This window comes from Salvelinus sp. IW2-2015, linkage group LG3, assembly GCF_002910315.2.
Source record: "Salvelinus sp. IW2-2015 linkage group LG3, ASM291031v2, whole genome shotgun sequence".
Taxonomy (NCBI): Eukaryota; Metazoa; Chordata; class Actinopteri; order Salmoniformes; family Salmonidae; genus Salvelinus; species Salvelinus sp. IW2-2015.
Genome location: NC_036840.1, coordinates 25,990,188 through 26,007,011, shown reverse-complemented (window position 1 = coordinate 26,007,011; position 16,824 = coordinate 25,990,188). Strand labels below are relative to the sequence as shown.

At 41.7% G+C, this 16,824-nt stretch overlaps 1 protein-coding gene across 1 annotated transcript in view; it reads right to left on the bottom strand.

Annotated features, from left to right (window-relative positions):
- Positions 1-16,824, bottom strand: part of LOC111980688 (dedicator of cytokinesis protein 11-like) — a 126,178-nt gene that overhangs the window by 83,525 nt on the left and 25,829 nt on the right. Inside the window, 5 exon segments of the mRNA XM_070449591.1 lie at positions 250-333; positions 2,039-2,118; positions 10,294-10,474; positions 12,474-12,608; positions 15,356-15,451. Of these exon segments, the coding sequence (XP_070305692.1) occupies positions 250-333; positions 2,039-2,118; positions 10,294-10,474; positions 12,474-12,608; positions 15,356-15,451 (576 nt within the window).

The following is a 16,824-nucleotide window of genomic DNA, read 5'->3' as shown; positions in this document are numbered from 1 at the left end:
AGGGAACAGTGGTTAGCTTCTGGCATCCATCCCCATGGAAACATACAATATGCAAACACAGACATTCTCTAACTGAGAGGTTCACTCGATGCCAGTTGAGCCAGCAGGCCCTGGGACTGCCCAGACAGACAGGGTACATCATGCATCGATACACCCATACACTGCATACTACAAACCTGATCTAATAGACTTAAACAACATTAACAAACATATTGGGGATGAATAGAGTAAAACACAGACGGTTCTAACCTGTGTTTCAGGGTCCAGGGAGAAAAGCTTTTGTCTCCCCTCGTTCCTGTTCATTTTATTGAACTGGTCTGTTTCCCTGGCATACTGCAGAGGGAGAAAGGAGAAAAACAGACAAAGAACAGCCTCAGGTCACAGTGAGATCTCCATCCTCCCTCTCTCCTCTCACACCATCCAATCCATCCATCCATCTCCAGAGAGAGACAGTAGAGTTAACCAGGAAGAGGAGCGCTGGGACATCTCAGACCAGACAGCTCTCTTTGTTCTCCTTGTGCTGTTCTGGGTTTATAGGCACATTCAAGCAGTTGAGGTGGTCTCTATGGGATAAGCATCAGCTTCATCCCAAATGGCACCCTGTTCCCTCTAACGTGCACTACTTTTGCCATGGGCCCATAGGGCTCTGGGCAAAAGTAGTGCACAATATAGGGAATAGGGTGCCATTAGGGCCGCAGCCATTTTGTTTCTCTAACTGACTAGAAACACATTGCTTATCAATAATCTATCTGCTAGAACCTAAAAAGAGTTATTCAGCTGTCGTCCATACATGGAACCCAAAATGGTTATACCTGGAACCAAAAAGGGTTCAACTTGGAACCAAAAAGGGTTCTCTTATGGCGACACCCGAAGAACCCTTTTTTGAATAAAACTTTCCTTTCTCTCCGATCGAAACAGGATACGCTCTGTCTGAATGACCCTATTAAAACCTCTCCACCATGTGGCTAGAATCACTAACATGTGTGTGTGTGTGAGGAATATCCACACTGCTAGAATAAAGCACTGCTGCTAATGAGGCCAGAGGTGAAGAGAGCAAGTCAGATAAAAACATACTGCCAACATCCACCAGGCTGAATCAATCAGCAACGGGGTATACACACTACGCCTAAGAGTGGGACGCACAGACGGCTACATTACGTATCAGATGCTTAGTAAAACATTTAAAAAACGAACAGTAGGCCTACTATTTGGGATTCCTCTGCAGTGTGTGATTGATGTTGATAACAGTAACACCATAACCAAGCCATCGTGCGCAAATTGATTTTGTCCCCCACACCAAACGCGATCACGACACGCAGGTTGAAATATCAAAACAAACTCTGAACCAATTCTATTAATTTGGGGACAGGTCGAAAAGCATTAAACATTTATGGCAATTTGGCTAGCTAGCTTGTAGTAGCTAGCTAATTTCCCTATTTACCTAGCTAGCATGCTGTTGCTAGCTAATAAGTACTGGGATTTAAATATTGAGTTGTTATTTTATCTGAAAAAGGTCCTCTACTCCGATAATTAATCCACACATAAAACAGTCAACCGAATCGTTTCTAGTCATCTCTCCTCCTTCCATGCTTCTTTTTCTTCTTTGAAATTCATATGGCAATTGGCAACTAACTTTCATAATAAGGTGCATTACCACAACTGACCTCAGTTCATTTAACAATCACCCACGTGGGCACATGTTCCTAAAAACCAATGAGAAGATAGCACGTGGGTATATGCTTCTAAAAACCAATGAGGAGATAGCACGTGGGTATATGCTTCTAAAAACCAATGAGGAGATAGCACGTGGGTATATGCTTCTAAAAACCAATGAGGAGATAGCACGTGGGTATATGCTTCTAAAAACCAATGAGGAGATAGCACGTGGGTATATGCTTCTAAAAACCAATGAGGAGATAGCACGTGGGTATATGCTTCTAAAAACCAATGAGGAGATGGGAGAGGCAGGGCTTGCAGCACGTTCTGTGTCACAAATAGAATCAACACGACCGGTGTGGTCAGCATGTAACAGCATTACCTTGACGAGTTCAGGGTGAAGGCTCCTGCCCAGACTCTCCAATAGGCTCTCTCCTTTCCCCTGGCTGCTGCTGTCCTCATCTGATTGGACGAGAGAGGAGTCAGTCAAAAAGAGTACTGACCATAGAGCCTCATGTATGATTGGGATGAGTATAACGACATCTGATATTAGAGCACCCTTTCCTTGATGTCTGATCCTCCTAGAGTTGTGTACTTGGATGATTACTGGATGATACTGGATGATTCTACTCAGTGGTGGAAAAAAGTACCCCAATTTTCCTACTACTTCCTAAAGAAAATGACTCAAGTAAAAGTAGAAGTCACCCAGTAAAATACTACTTGAGTAAAAGTCAAAAAGTATTTGGTTTTAAATGTACTTAAGTATCAAAAGTATAAATCATTCAAAATGTCTTATATTAAGTAAAGCAACAACATGATTTTCTTGTTATTTTAATTTAGGGATAGCCAGGGTCACAGTTCAACACTCAGACATAATTTACAAACAAAGCATTTGTGTTTAGTGAGTCTGCCAGATCAGAGGCAGTAGGGATGACCAGGGATGTTCTCTTGATAAGTGCTTAAATTAGACAATTTTCCTGTCCTGCTAAGCATTCAAAATGTAAGGAGTACATTTGGGTGTCAGGGAAAATGTAAGGAGTAAAAAGTACATTATTTTCTTCAGGGATGTAGTGGAGTAAAAGTAAAAGTTGTCAAAAAATAAAAATTGTAAAGTACAGATACCCCCAAAAAACGACTTAAGTAGTACTTAAAAGTATTTTTACTTAAGTACTTTACACCACTGATTCTACTTCATTTTACACTCTTCACCTTTCATGTTGAGTGATGTCCCAATGAGCTTTTCCTACTAACTCTACTGCGTGTCTGACTCTATTCAGTGTGCTGCAGGGGGAACTGGCGACCAGCCAGGCTAACTGACTCCCACAGCTTTCTCCTGTATTAGCCAAATCTCTCAGAATCTCAGAGGCATATGAGAACTTACTGTACTTGTTTTTAGAGGGACATTTGAGGAGAGAGGGTCTACCCTTATGAGAAAATGAATGTCCCCAACTGTCAATTGCTCGGAGGCTGTACACACAGGCAAACATGCAGACACACACACGCATGCGCGCAAAAACTCACAGACAGACACGTATGCATGCAAGGACACTCGTGACTGATTCCAGTGAAGTTTGAAATGGGAACTAAATTCTAGAGGCAGATAAAATGACCGGTGAAAACTAGCAATACAATGCTGCCTTGCTGACCAACTGTTGTGTATCATCCTGTAATTGACTATTTAGGCGTTTCAGTGTGCGTTTACAGGTTACGGGAAGGGATTTGAAACTCCTAGAGGAGAAGACTGTGTTGAAAGACAGATGCAACTTTTCTTTGGAAAATATGGCAGGAGTGGAGTAGCTAAATAAAGTATTTTACAATCACTTTGGCACTAATTTCAGAACCTTCATGTCACTTTTCAAAACTCTAGACACAATACGCACAACCGATGATCAAAATGCACATTTTTCAAAACTCTAACACTTTTTCCAAATGCTTGGATACAATACACATAAAGCTAAAATCACCTGTTCAAAATGACACAACTTAACATCAAAGTACTACCATTTCAAAATTCAATTCACACATTACATCTGAGATGACTGTCTATTCATTTCATTACAACGATCTAACTATCAACTGATACAACTGCTCAAAATGATAAATAACTGTTTTCGTTTTATGGAAACTGATGAACAATATTCCATGTTTAGATCATGAAAGTTTCAGGATAACGAGATCCATTGACACCAATTACCGTGGAACATCAACCAATTGGACTACATTATCTATGGCTGTAATATTTCATCATCATTCTTTATCAGACACCGTTTCTATGGTCCCATGTACCACTTTTCTAGACCATGTTTTCAGATTTGACATTACTGTACACTCACCGGCCACTTTATTAGGTACACCTATCTGGTACTGGGTAGGACTCCCATTTGCCTACACAACAGCCTGAATTATTCACGGTGTTGTACGTTAAGAGATGCCCTTCTGCACACCACTGTTTTAAACGGCTGTTATTTGAGCATTTGTGGCCTTTCTGTTAGCTTGAATAAGTCTGGACATTCTCCTCTGACCTCTCTCATTGACAAGGTGTTTTTTGCCCACAGAACTGCCGCTCACTGAATGTGTTTTTTTTTATCGCACCATTCTCTGTAAACTCTAGAGACTTTAGTCAGGGCAGCTGTTTCTGAGATGCTGGAACCACCATGTGTGGAACCAACAATCATACCACGGTCAAAGTTGCTTAGATTACGCATCTTACCCGTTCTAATGTTTGGTCGAACAACAGCTAAAGCTCTCTACTCTATATACTCTATTTTTGAGTTGCAGGCATCCACATGATTCGCTGTTCGAAGGAGCAGGCTATTTGCGTTAACACGCAGGTGTACCTAATAAAGTGGTCAGTGAGTGTATGTATGCAGGCCCTTGTAACTGCTTTTCCAATACTGCCAACTCATTACTGATGATTGATTTCACATTGTGGTACGAATATATAGTGAAATGAGTGGTATCCACCTACAACAACATAGCGATAACATTGGAACCGGCAGGTGATCCAGGTCACAATAGAGGTCAAGCAGTGGGAGGAGGAAGACGAGGAAGACGTGGTGGTCAAAGAAATGGCAGGGGACAAGCACCCCTTCTGAGAGGTGGTCGTGGGCCTCGTTTGAGAGATGTGGGGGAATGTGGTAGAGGACAAGGCCACGGACCAAGACAGCGGCAGCAACAGTAAAGAGTGTCCAATGAAATCCGAGCAATCGTTGTAGACCATGTCGTAAATCATGTCATGACAATGACTGAGGCAGCTACAATGATTCAACTAAATCTCAGAAAATCAACCATCAGGCCTCAATCATCAGAGCTTTCCGCAATGAGAACCGGTAAGTCTTCAGCATGCACTAAACATTAGGCTACTCTCAATCGTCAAATGACTGTACAGTGGTTCGTTATTTAAAAGTTGCAGCGTACTGCAGCACAGCTTGCGTGGTGCCGCAGAATTCTATGGCACGTTATTTAAGTGACAACCACTGGTACCATTAAAGCTAGTTAGTGCTAATTTGACCACCAGAGGGCATCTTTGAGAAGCATTTGATAACCTTCAATAGTGGCTGTACTAGAGAATTTAAAACCTTTTTTTGTAAGAACATAGTATATGGGACTGATTTTAAGACATTTTGCTTAATTAATTTGCTTAATATTATGGTGTTTCTAGTCCAAGAAAAACTAAAAACCCTCTGGGTTTCCATTAGGATAGAATGGAAAATATGGCGCTGTACAGCGTGACAGTCGGGAGTAGGCTACAGTACAGGACTATTTAGCTAAAGAATCCCTGTGTTGTGCGGGCATGCGGGAGACCGGGATTCAATTTCCCAATGGGGAGGAAGGAGTATCCTTGTAAATAAGAATTTGTTCTTAACTGACTTGCCTAGTTAAATAAAGGTTACACTAAGAGCATAACATTTCTACACCATAATTGGTCTAACCAATACCCAAACAGAGATTCAGTCAAAATAAAAATCTCATTGATTTATCAAGACCAGTCCCCATGCTTGTCTCAGAGCAGCACGAAACGGTGACAAAATAGTTGTAGGCTATTGCTTCAAATCCTATTGCTTCTAACTTCAATATGCTCTTTAAATAAACAAGACCTACACCACTTTAAACAGCACATTAATCAACACTAGTGAGACTCATGTCGCCTATGGTAGGCCTACAGTATATAAAAAAATATGACGTGACTCTCCACCAATAAATACATATAGAGGACTGGAGGATTCTAAATTAAAACCAAAAGCCGTCTCATTGGTCTCCCGGTGGCGGCCGGCACGGGTATCTGTTGCAACGCATTTTGCATTGCGATACGGTGACTTAGACAGCTGCTCCACTGGGGAGGCCCCACCCACAAAGTATCAAAATACAGAGAGGTGTTGGTAAAAGTACAGTTGAAGTCGGAAGTTTACATACACCTCAGCCAAATACATTTAAACTCAGTTTTTCACAATTCCTGACATTTAATCCTAGTAAACATTCCCTGTCTTAGGTCAGTTAGGATCACCACTTCAATTTAAGAATGTGAAATGTCAGAATAATAGTAGAGAGAATGATTTATTTCAGCTTTAATTTCTTTCATCACATTCCCAGTGGGTCAGAAGTTTACATACACTCAATTAGTATTTYGTAGCATTGCCTTTAAATTGTTTAACTTGGGTCAAACGTTTTGGTAGCCTTCCACAAGCTTCCCACAATAAGTTGGGTGAATTTTGGCCCATTCCTCCTGACAGAGCTGGTGTAACTGAGTCAGGTTCGTAGGCCTCCTTGCTCGCACATGCTTTTTCGGTTCTGCCCACAAATTTTCGATAGAATTGAGGTCAGGGCTTTGTGATGGCCACTCCAATACCTTGACTTTGTTGTCCTTAAAGCCATATTGCCACAACTTTGGAAGTATGCTTGGGATCATTGTCCATTTGGGAGACCCATTTGCGACCAAGCTTTAACTTCCTGACTGATGTCTTGAGATGTTGCTTCAATATATCCACATAATTTGTTTCCTGCTGTGTCCTCCAGCATCTTCACAAGGTCCTTCGCTGTTGTTCTGGGACTGATTTGCACTTTTCGCACCAAAGTATGTTAATCTCTAGGAGACAGAACGCGTCTCCTTCCTGAGCGTTATGATGGCTGTGTGGTCCCATGGTGTTTATACTTGTGTACTATTGTTTGTACAGATGAGCATGGTACCTTCAGGCGTTTGGAAATTGCTCCCAAGGATGAACCAGACTGCACAAAGTAGATGTCCTAACCGACTTGCCAAAACTATAGTTTGTTAACAAGAAATTTGTGGAGTGGTTGAAAAATTTGTTTTAATGACTCCAACCTAAGAGTATGTAAACTTCCGACTTCAACTGTATATTGTCCTGCTAATAGCCCATAATGGGGTATTATAATACTGTAAATGGTGTCCAGGTCAGGATAACCAAAACATTTATTTATTAAAGACTATCAGAAAGAATGTTGGTACTTATTTATTTTGATCCAAAGCCATGAATGAGTGAGTCACTCAGCTTTATGTAGGTGCTGCTATATGACTATTATCAACTTGATAATATATAATGATATTTTGGAGGTTATTTTGTTTCCCCAAAAAAAAACGAAAGTGAGAGATTGTAATCTGAATAAAGGTCAAAATAATATTTGTAAAGGCCAAAACATTTATTTCTGTTTAAAGAGGGAGAAATGCTGGGCCAATTGTGCCGCCCTATGGGACTCCCAATCACGGTCGGATGTGATACATAATACTTTTTGTGGTATTATTTGTTGTCTTTTCTGGTGGATTAAACTGAAATTGCAACCAATCTCGGCCGGTTGTGATACAGCCAACCTAACGTCGAAATACATTTGAAGATAGAATTCTCCCCCTACCCTCCTCCTAGGCAAGTCTATTGTCCAGCTACCTGCTAATAGCCATAATGGCGCTGTACAACGTGACCGTGTGTGTGTTTGAAAGAGTATTTTCCAGGAAGCAACAATTTGTTTACCTTCATTAGACAACTTTGTTCCAATATTTATGTAATTCAGTGATGTTATTCTCATAGTAATTCGTTATGGAGCCTTAACTAAATAAACATTGGCATTTTGAAAGAGTATTTTTCTCATTATTTTATTGACGAAAGCATAAAGATGCCATTATTAGTTACATTGTTTTAGTTTGAACGTGCAGACTGGCACTAAGAACAGCGGGAACGTTTCCCTAGTCAGCGCCATTATTAGTGCAATGGCCCTTAAAGGGTTGCTCTGTGCTACCCAGTGGGGTGAGAATATCTAAATTAATAATAATGATTCTAAAATAATAAGAATAATAAAAATAATCGCTTTGTTTAAAAAAAAATTACAATATTTTGGAGATAATTTTGTTTTCAAATAACGTCAAATGAGCAAGAAAAAGGCCATTCTTGAACATGGGGTGAGACATTGTTACTAATTTGTAAATAAAGCCAGTTTGTTATTTAGAATCATTTATTTCTGTTTTTAGAGGGAGAGAAACCAAAAACCTAGTCATCTCATGGGTCGCCCAGCCAAAGTCCGGCACGGGTATTGAACCAGCATCTGGAGCAACACAGCTTGCACTCCTATGCAGTGTCTTAGACTGTTGCACCACTCAAGCGCTGTACAACAGGACCGGTCGGGAGTGGGCTACATTACAAAATAATCCTAACAAAATAAGTAATAAAAACCTTAGTGTAACAACAGTTTTAGTAAGTAATACTGAAGTCGTGCACAATTATCAGTTTCTATTTAGGTTTATGTCGCCCATTCATTGTCAGTTAGAGACACTGTAGGACCCAAAAGCATAATCAGTGCTCTAACTCCCCCTTGCGCTGGTCTGGAGCAATGAGGTGGTGACGCAGGGTACTGTACTAAATGACCTCTAAGTACCGCAGCATAATCGCAAAACTTTTAGTGGGGCAACCACTGTATACTGCATGCCAACGTGTACCACAGAGTATGTGATTTGACTAAATGTGTTCTTACTGTAATTTTCCCTGCAGAATTGAGAATAGGCTAAATATGGAAGGCAGAGGCAAAATTCTGACAGACCAACAAGAGCGGGGTGTGGTCAATTTGGATCGGGCCAGGAATGATATTTGCCTTACAGAAATTCGGCAGCACATCTTGGACAATGACGACATGTTCAACAATGTGGAAGCCATAAGTTTGCCGGCTATTGCACGCATGCTGATAAGGCACCAGGGGTCTCTAAAACAGCTATACCATGTGCCTTTAGAAAGAAATGCAGACAGAGCGAAGCAACTGAGGACTGAGTATGTTCAGGTATGTTCAGTTTCACGATGGCTGTTGTGAAAAATTCCCCCAAAATTCTACATCATTGTAATCAGTAATTCTCTTTCCAAAACGTCTTTTTAGAAGGTGATGGAGCTGGATGCTGACGAAAACCATCACAATTCCTCTTTTTGGATGAGGCAGGCTTCAACCTGGCCAAAACAAGGAGGAGAGGTCGGAATTTCATTGGCCAACGGGCAACCATCCAAGCACCTGGACAACATCACCATGTATGCGGCTATATTGGAAGATGGTGTGGTGGGACGCAGACCTCGTATTGGATCATATAATGCAGCTCTCCTTGTAACCTTCCTTGATGAGCTAAATCNTGGTGGGACGCAGACCTCGTATTGGATCATATAATGCAGCTCTCCTTGTAACCTTCCTTGATGAGCTAAATCAGGTCTGTAGAGCTGATGGCGTGTGGGATAATGTCAGGTTCCACCATGCTCAAATGGTGCAAGCATGGTTTCAGGCCCATCCACAATTTACCACCCTGTACTTACCCCATAATCTCCTTTCCTTAACACGATTGAGGAATTTTTCTCCACATGGAGGTGGAAGGAATATGATAGGCGCCTTCACGAACAAGCCACCCTTCTCCAGGCTATGGATGACGCATGCAATGATTCGCCATGCCCGAAGATTCTTCCCAAGATGTTTGGCTCATGAAAACATCCATTGTGATGTGGCTGAGAACCTGTGGCCAAATCCACAAGACAGGGTTGATGGAAATATATAAGTACAGTAATCAATCCTTTGGTTTGCTTTTTACAGTAAGCCAGGTGAAGAATACTGCATTTGACGTTTTACTGTCGTTTTTTTCTTTTTTGTAGCTAATTATTTTTGCTTTGATTCAAAGAAACCTATGTTGTGATTTTATTGTATTTCATCAATACATTTCAGATGTTGTTCAATGATTCCACTGTGTCTGTAGTATTCCCTCTACTGGTCCTTTTACAGTGATGTATTTACGTGTAGCACCATCATGAAACAATTTTGTACTACAATATTTAATGATTGTACGAACAACCACACAGTATCTTGTGTGTGGGTGACCTAAATTAATGTTCCTATGGTATTTCATGATGAATTCGTTATTTGAACCAATGATTCTGAAAGTGCAAGGTTTCTTTAAAGATATGAATGCACAATGCCATGTTTTGAACATTGGACAGCATGTGTTACAAGTGATGACTGTTTTGAGTTGTGCGTCTAGAGTTTTGAAAAATGACCACAAGGTTCTGAAATTAGTGCCAAAGTGATTGTAAAAAATTGTAAGATGTTGAACTGTAGGTCTAGGAGAGTACGGCATACTGTGTGTGTGTGTGTGTGTGTCCAGTCCATCCTCACCCAGGGCACAGTCTAGGCTGTCTCCTCCGTTCCTCCTGTCTCCTCCCTCAGTGCTGCTCTGCAGGGCCTGTTTCAGGGTGACCACCCACTCCTCCATCTCCGCCTCGCTGTCCGCAGCCAGGAAGTGGCTGAAGCGCTCCTGCATCTTTAGCTCAAAGCCGTTACGACGTATTTTAGGGCACTGGGGTGAAAATATTGAAGTTTGGTTGTAGGCATCTAAACAAAGTAATCTAAAAACACTCATAGCTCCTAAATACTTTTAACCAATGGAAAGCTTCCTCGCAGCCTCTCCAGTCTACTGTACCACACAGTGCCAACACTCAGAAGTTTCTCTCATTTATTAGGAGAAAAAAATGCAAGCACCCATTTTTTTCTGCCCAGCAACTGGAATGCAGTTCAAAAAATCCAATCAGTTCCTGAAGGATGGCAAAGGTGGAGGAGAGGAATCCTGACCTAACTTTCACGAGTGTTGCGACAGCTGAAAACGGACTTGTTCATGTGGTCACAGTGGTGGTTTTCCGATCCCAAAGGAGTTCCCTTTTACTGGGATGTTGAAACACAAAACCAGCAGAATTCCTTCCAGTTATGAGTTATACATACTGTAGCTTTCCTGAGCCAGCATTTTTCCAGTGTTGTTCCAGCACTGTGTTCCAGCATTAAAAATAGCTAAATATTTCATGTTTTTTGGGGATCCCTCTTTCTCAGCAACTATTGTTGTGTTACAAGCCTGATTCTGAGTGTGCTGCTGTCGTCTTTGCCTCTTTAGAGACCAGAGATGACCTATTCAATGTATTAGCATAGAATTATATATTTGACTATCACAGACGTCCTTTTATGGCTGGCAGGAATAAAGGAAGTCTAGCGTCTAGGACAGNGAACAGAGGGTTGGTCATTTAGTAACATAATCTTAAAGCAGTTCCAACCAATCTCAGGGCACCTGGGGTGAACATATAGACGTTTGGTTGGAGTCATTTAAACATTGTGGCTCAAAGGTCAAAGCTGTTACGGCGCATCTTATGGCGCTGGGGAGGAGAGAAAGAGAACAGGTCTGGTTGGATCAGCATATCACCTAATAACACTCGGCTCAATGCTCAAACGTGCTAGTGAGTGGACAGCTAATATTTACATTTCAAGTTTAGCCAACTTGGATCTAATTGCTAGCTAGATAACGAGGCAGAACAGTAGAATTGTTATGAACACACCCTTCTGTCTGTCTCCAACTGTTTGAACAGCATGCTAGCCTGTCCACTTTGTTCAATCAATACCTTATTTCTCAGAATGAGAACGAGTTGCCAATTCCCTATATTGTGTTTTATGCTTATTGCACATTTATAAAACACAGACTAGACAGCTAGTATAACAGTCTTTGGTTAAAATGCTGCTAGGTACCGATTTAGGCCTAAATCTTTATTAGCAACTAATCCCACTGGACACAGACGTCATTTCAACGTGTAGTTTGGTTTACAATTGGAAGTTGTCAACTAACGTGAATTCAAAAAAAAATGTCACCATATTGGATTTGGTTAAAAGTCGGGTGAAAAAAAGACTAAATTCCCTAACGTTGATGACTTTTGCAAATCCAATCAGTTTTCCAAGTCGATCCAACATCATCACATTGAATTCTTTGTTGAAATGACGTGGAAACAACGATGATTCAACCAGTTTTTCCCCAGTGGGCTGTTGTGTTAAAAGCCTAATTCTGAGTGTGCTGCTGCCATTTCTGCCTCTTTAGAGTCCAGAGATGTATTACCTATTAATTGTATTAGCATAGAATGGTCTATTTGATTATCACAGACTTCCCTCCATGGCTGGCAGGAGGAAAGTCTACCGTCTAGGACAGACAAGACAATATATTTAGATTTGTCTGTCTCCATAAAGCCCAGAGCGGATGGTGTGCCTCTGTAAGCAAATGGTCAATCTATTCCTGGGACACATTAGGAACAAACATTAACCATATACAAAGATATACTGTACTGTATTATTCACAATAACCACACGACGTCAATGATTTCCAAGTCAAGGTGAAATGAGGGACCGTATTCAATGAGCATCTCAAAGTAGCTGATCTAAGATCAGTTCAACCGTCCATGTAATCTAAGGAATTGTAATCTAAAAGACCAGACTGATCCTAGATCAGCACTCCTACTCGGAGACTCTTTGTGAATAAGGGCCCAGGTCACCTGAATGACGTCTATACAGGAATCCAGGTAGATGGATCCTTTGGTGTCCTTGCAGTTCTTCTCATCCTTGTAGGAGTTGAGGATGTAGGAGCCGTCTGGCAGCTGGGACAGGTAGAAATACCTCCTCTTAAACACCTGATAATCAGAAGAAGGGTTTCAATTCAAAATCATCCAATATCCACGCCGCTTTTATTTCTAATAGTGTCCATCTGCTGTACAGTCTAGTGGATGTGTGGGTACAAAGGTAGACAAGGCTGGTGATCAAATGTATTGTTGTGGCACTCAAATACAGTTGTAGATACTTTTTTTGATTAGCTGAGTCAGGTAGGGCCCTATCAAATCCGCGATACGGAGAACGCGGACGGAATCACGGAATCCAGACATTATAACGGAATTGAACAATATTTAAAAATGCATTTCATTTATTCGAAAATTAATTCGCTCAGGATTATAATAAGACAGCTCCGGATTATCATAAGACATGAACAAAATGCATCACTGATTCTTATTTTTCTTCTTTCCTTATTTCTGAAGATGCAACGCGGGAATGTCCATGTATGCGTGTTTGTTTGTCTACCACTTTGTGTAGCCGTTAGCGATGATGCTAATGATAACCGTCTTATGGTAGATGGAAAGGCTTTCCCCAAAAACATCTACATTAAAATGTTAACGACAAAGTAGCCTATGCCTACCTGCATAATGATATTATGATTATTTGGTGATTTGTGATTAGCAAACTCTACAATCAGAAACAGAGCTAAGCAAACACGTCTCTTGCTGGTGCACACCTGAATTAAAGGTTATGTACACCCCAAAATAAAAATGTGCTCAATTTTTCCAAGTCCTCAAGTGGTCTCCTGGTGTGGTTTAAGCATTGTTGTGGACTTAGAACATCCAATTGTGTTGTTTTTCATTTAAAAAAATATTATTTTGAGAGCAAAAACGTGAAAAAAAATGGGGAAAAACTGAAACCTGGGAAAACAAAACGGAAAAAATGTAATATTTATATATAACTGATTTTATAGGGCCCTAATCAGGTATGTTAGTGCTGAACAAAAGCCTGCACAGTGCTTTTGTGGTACATGATCTACGTCATTTCTTGTACATCTACAGTGATTCGGAAAGAATTCAGATCCCATGACTTTTTCCACGTTTTATTTCGTTACAGCCTTATTCTAAAATGGATTTAAAAAAATGTTTTCCTCATACCCCATAATGTCAAAGCAAGACAGGTTTTTAGAAATTTTTGCAAGTAAAATATATCACATTGACATAAGTATTCAGACCCTTTGAACCATTTTTGGCAGCAATTACAGCCTTGAGTCTTCTTGTGTATGACGCTACAAGCTTGACACACCTGTATTAGGGGTGTTTCTCCCATCCCTCTCTGCAAATCCTCTCAAGCTCTGTCAGGTTGGATGGGGAGCGTCTCTGCACAGCTATTTTCAGGTCTCTCCAGAGATGTTCAATCGGGTTCAAGTCCGGGCTCTGGCTGGGCTACTCAAGGACATTCAGAGACTTGTCCCGAAGCCACTCCTGCGTTGTCTTGGCTGTGTGCTTAGGGTCGTTTTCCTATTGGAAGGTGAACCTTCTCCCCAGTCTGAGGTCCTGATCACTCTGGAGAAGGTTTTCATCAAGGATCTCTCTGATCTTTGCTCTGTTCATCTTTCCCTTGATCCTGACTAGTCTCCCAGTCCCTGCCGCTGAAAAACATCCCCACAGCATGATGCTGCCATCACCATGTTTCACCGTAGGGATGGTGCCAAAGAGTTCAGTCTTGGTTTCATCAGACCAGAGAATCTTGTTTCTCATGGTCTGAGAGTCCTTTAGGTGCCTTTTGGCAAACTCCAAGCGGGCTGTCATGTGCCTTTTACTGAGAAGTGGCTTCCGTCTTCCGGCCACTCTACCATAAAGGCCTGATTGGTGGAGTTCTGCAGAGATGATTGTCCTTCTGGAAGGTTCTCCCATCTCCACAGAGGAACTGTTCTTGGTCACCTACCTGACTAAGGCCCTTCTCCCCCGATTGCTCAGTTTGTCCGGGCGGCCAGCTCTAGAAAGTCTGGGTGGTTCCAAACTTCTTTAATTTAAGAATGATGGAGGCCACTTTGTTCTTGGGGACCTTCAATGCTGCAGAAATGTTTTGGTACCCTTCCCCAGATCTGTGCCCGGACACAATCCTGTCTTTGAGCTCTACGGACAATTCCTCCGACCTCATGGCTTGGTTCTTGCTCTGATATGCACTGTCAACTGTGGGACATTATATAGACAGGTGTGTGCCTTTCCAAATCATTTAGTTATGACATTTGTGTTTCTTTACGTAATATGTAATTGTTGTACTGTATGTGTGTGTCTATAGTTTTGTTCAATATTGTGTTAGAGTATATAAGTCGTTTCGTCTGAAACTTTGTTCCCCCTGCTGCTGTTGCACCAGGTCTCTCTTGAAAAAGAGATTTTATCTCAATGACAAAAACCTGTATAGGTTAAATAAGGTTAAATTTAAAAAAATCATACAAATATCCAATCAATTGAATTTACCATAGGTGTACTCCAATCAAGTTGTAGAAACATCTCAAGGATGATCAATGGAAACAGGATGCACCTGAGCTCAATTTCAAGTTTCATAACAAAGGGTTGGAATACTTACATAAATAAGGTGTTTTTGTTTATTATTTTTAATAAATGTGCAAACATTTCAAAAACCTGTTTTCCCTTTGTCATTATGTGGTATTGTATGTAGATGGATGAGAATTGTTTTAAAAAAATCTATTTAAGAATAAGACTGTAACGTACATTTTTGGGGGAAAAGTCAAGGGGTCTGAGTACTTTCCGAATGCACTGTATAGTCAGTAGACAAGGATGGTGGGTGAGCTGTTCTGACTCACCCTCATGGAGACAGACAGGCTGCTGTTGATGTTGGCTTTCTGCAGCCAGCCCTGCTTCATGATACCCCCTCTCTGAGAGCACAGAGAGGACGAGTCCTGGCACACACACACAGGAAGGGTTAATATTGATGATGAGCGTGGATATATCTATAGGCAGACACACACACACATGCAACACACAGACGCACAACGCACACAGAAATAATAACCACACATTCACAAACAAACGTACCTGTGTCAGTCGGTCAAATAGATACACACAATGCTCACCCAATTCATACAGAAAGATATGGCTTCCCATGAACAGGTGGGAGTCATTTAACCCATTAAACCCCAACCATTTAACCCCCACCATCATAGTTCAACCACTCATCTCATCTGCAGAGAGAATACCCATGGGACCGTTCATCACAACACTAATATCCATCACGAGGAGGAGGACATGGCAACTCAATGAACATAGTCACAGCAAAGACGTATCCCATCCCACAGCACAGGACATTCTGACTATGACTGGGCAAATAAATAACCTAATTCACTTACTTCTGCTGGGAAATAAAGAGAAATTCACACAGAGAAATCCCATAGCTATCACACACACAGCTCAGTTAACAGGTGTGTGTGTGTGCGCGCATGTGTGTCCTAGCTCTAATCACATTGAAGTGGTACTCTGTCCTCTGCGCTCGTACATATGCCTCGCTCCAGCGCCGTCCTGTAATCCAATTGGCTGGGTTCTCTCCTCTCCGCCCTCATCACTCCCACCCCCCCCCTCCCTCACTCTGAGTGTTCCTCTGAGACCCCCCAGACCACCTCCACCGCTCACCAATCTCCCAGATTGCATTATCATTGATTAATTCTTATGGTCATTGCTCTCCTCTCGCTTCCCTCCCTCCCTCCCTCTCTCTCTACCACCCTCTAACTCTCGGTCTCTCTACACCACCCTCCATCTCAGTCTCTTCTCTACCGCCCTCCATCGCTATACACCACCCTCTAGCTCTCTCTCTCTCTAGTGGTTATAGAAGCAGGCACGCTGAGACAAAAGGAATAGACTACATAAGACATATACTGTAGCGCTACCAGTGATACACCATGGCTGCTCCCTCCCTCTGAGACGAGTCAACAGCCTGTGTTGCAGCTATGAAGACACTAAGTCATGTAACATTAGCCAGCCTCTTTAGTGCTGCCTGGACTGATAGCCTCTGCTATGCTCAATTCTCCCTCTCTCTTGAGTACTGGGGCTGTATCCAAACGGCAGCCAATTTCCCTGCATGCTGCACTACCCCATAGAGCTCTGGTCAAAAGTAATGCACTATATAGGGAATAGGGTGTCGTCACAGACATAGCCCTGGAATGATTCAGTGCTAGCGTCTGGCTCCGTGCTCTCTGCTCCCTCCATCAGAGGACCATGGCTGGCAGCCATTTATTTTCCTTCAATTACAAACCTTTTTAATGCCAAGAAATTCACATTC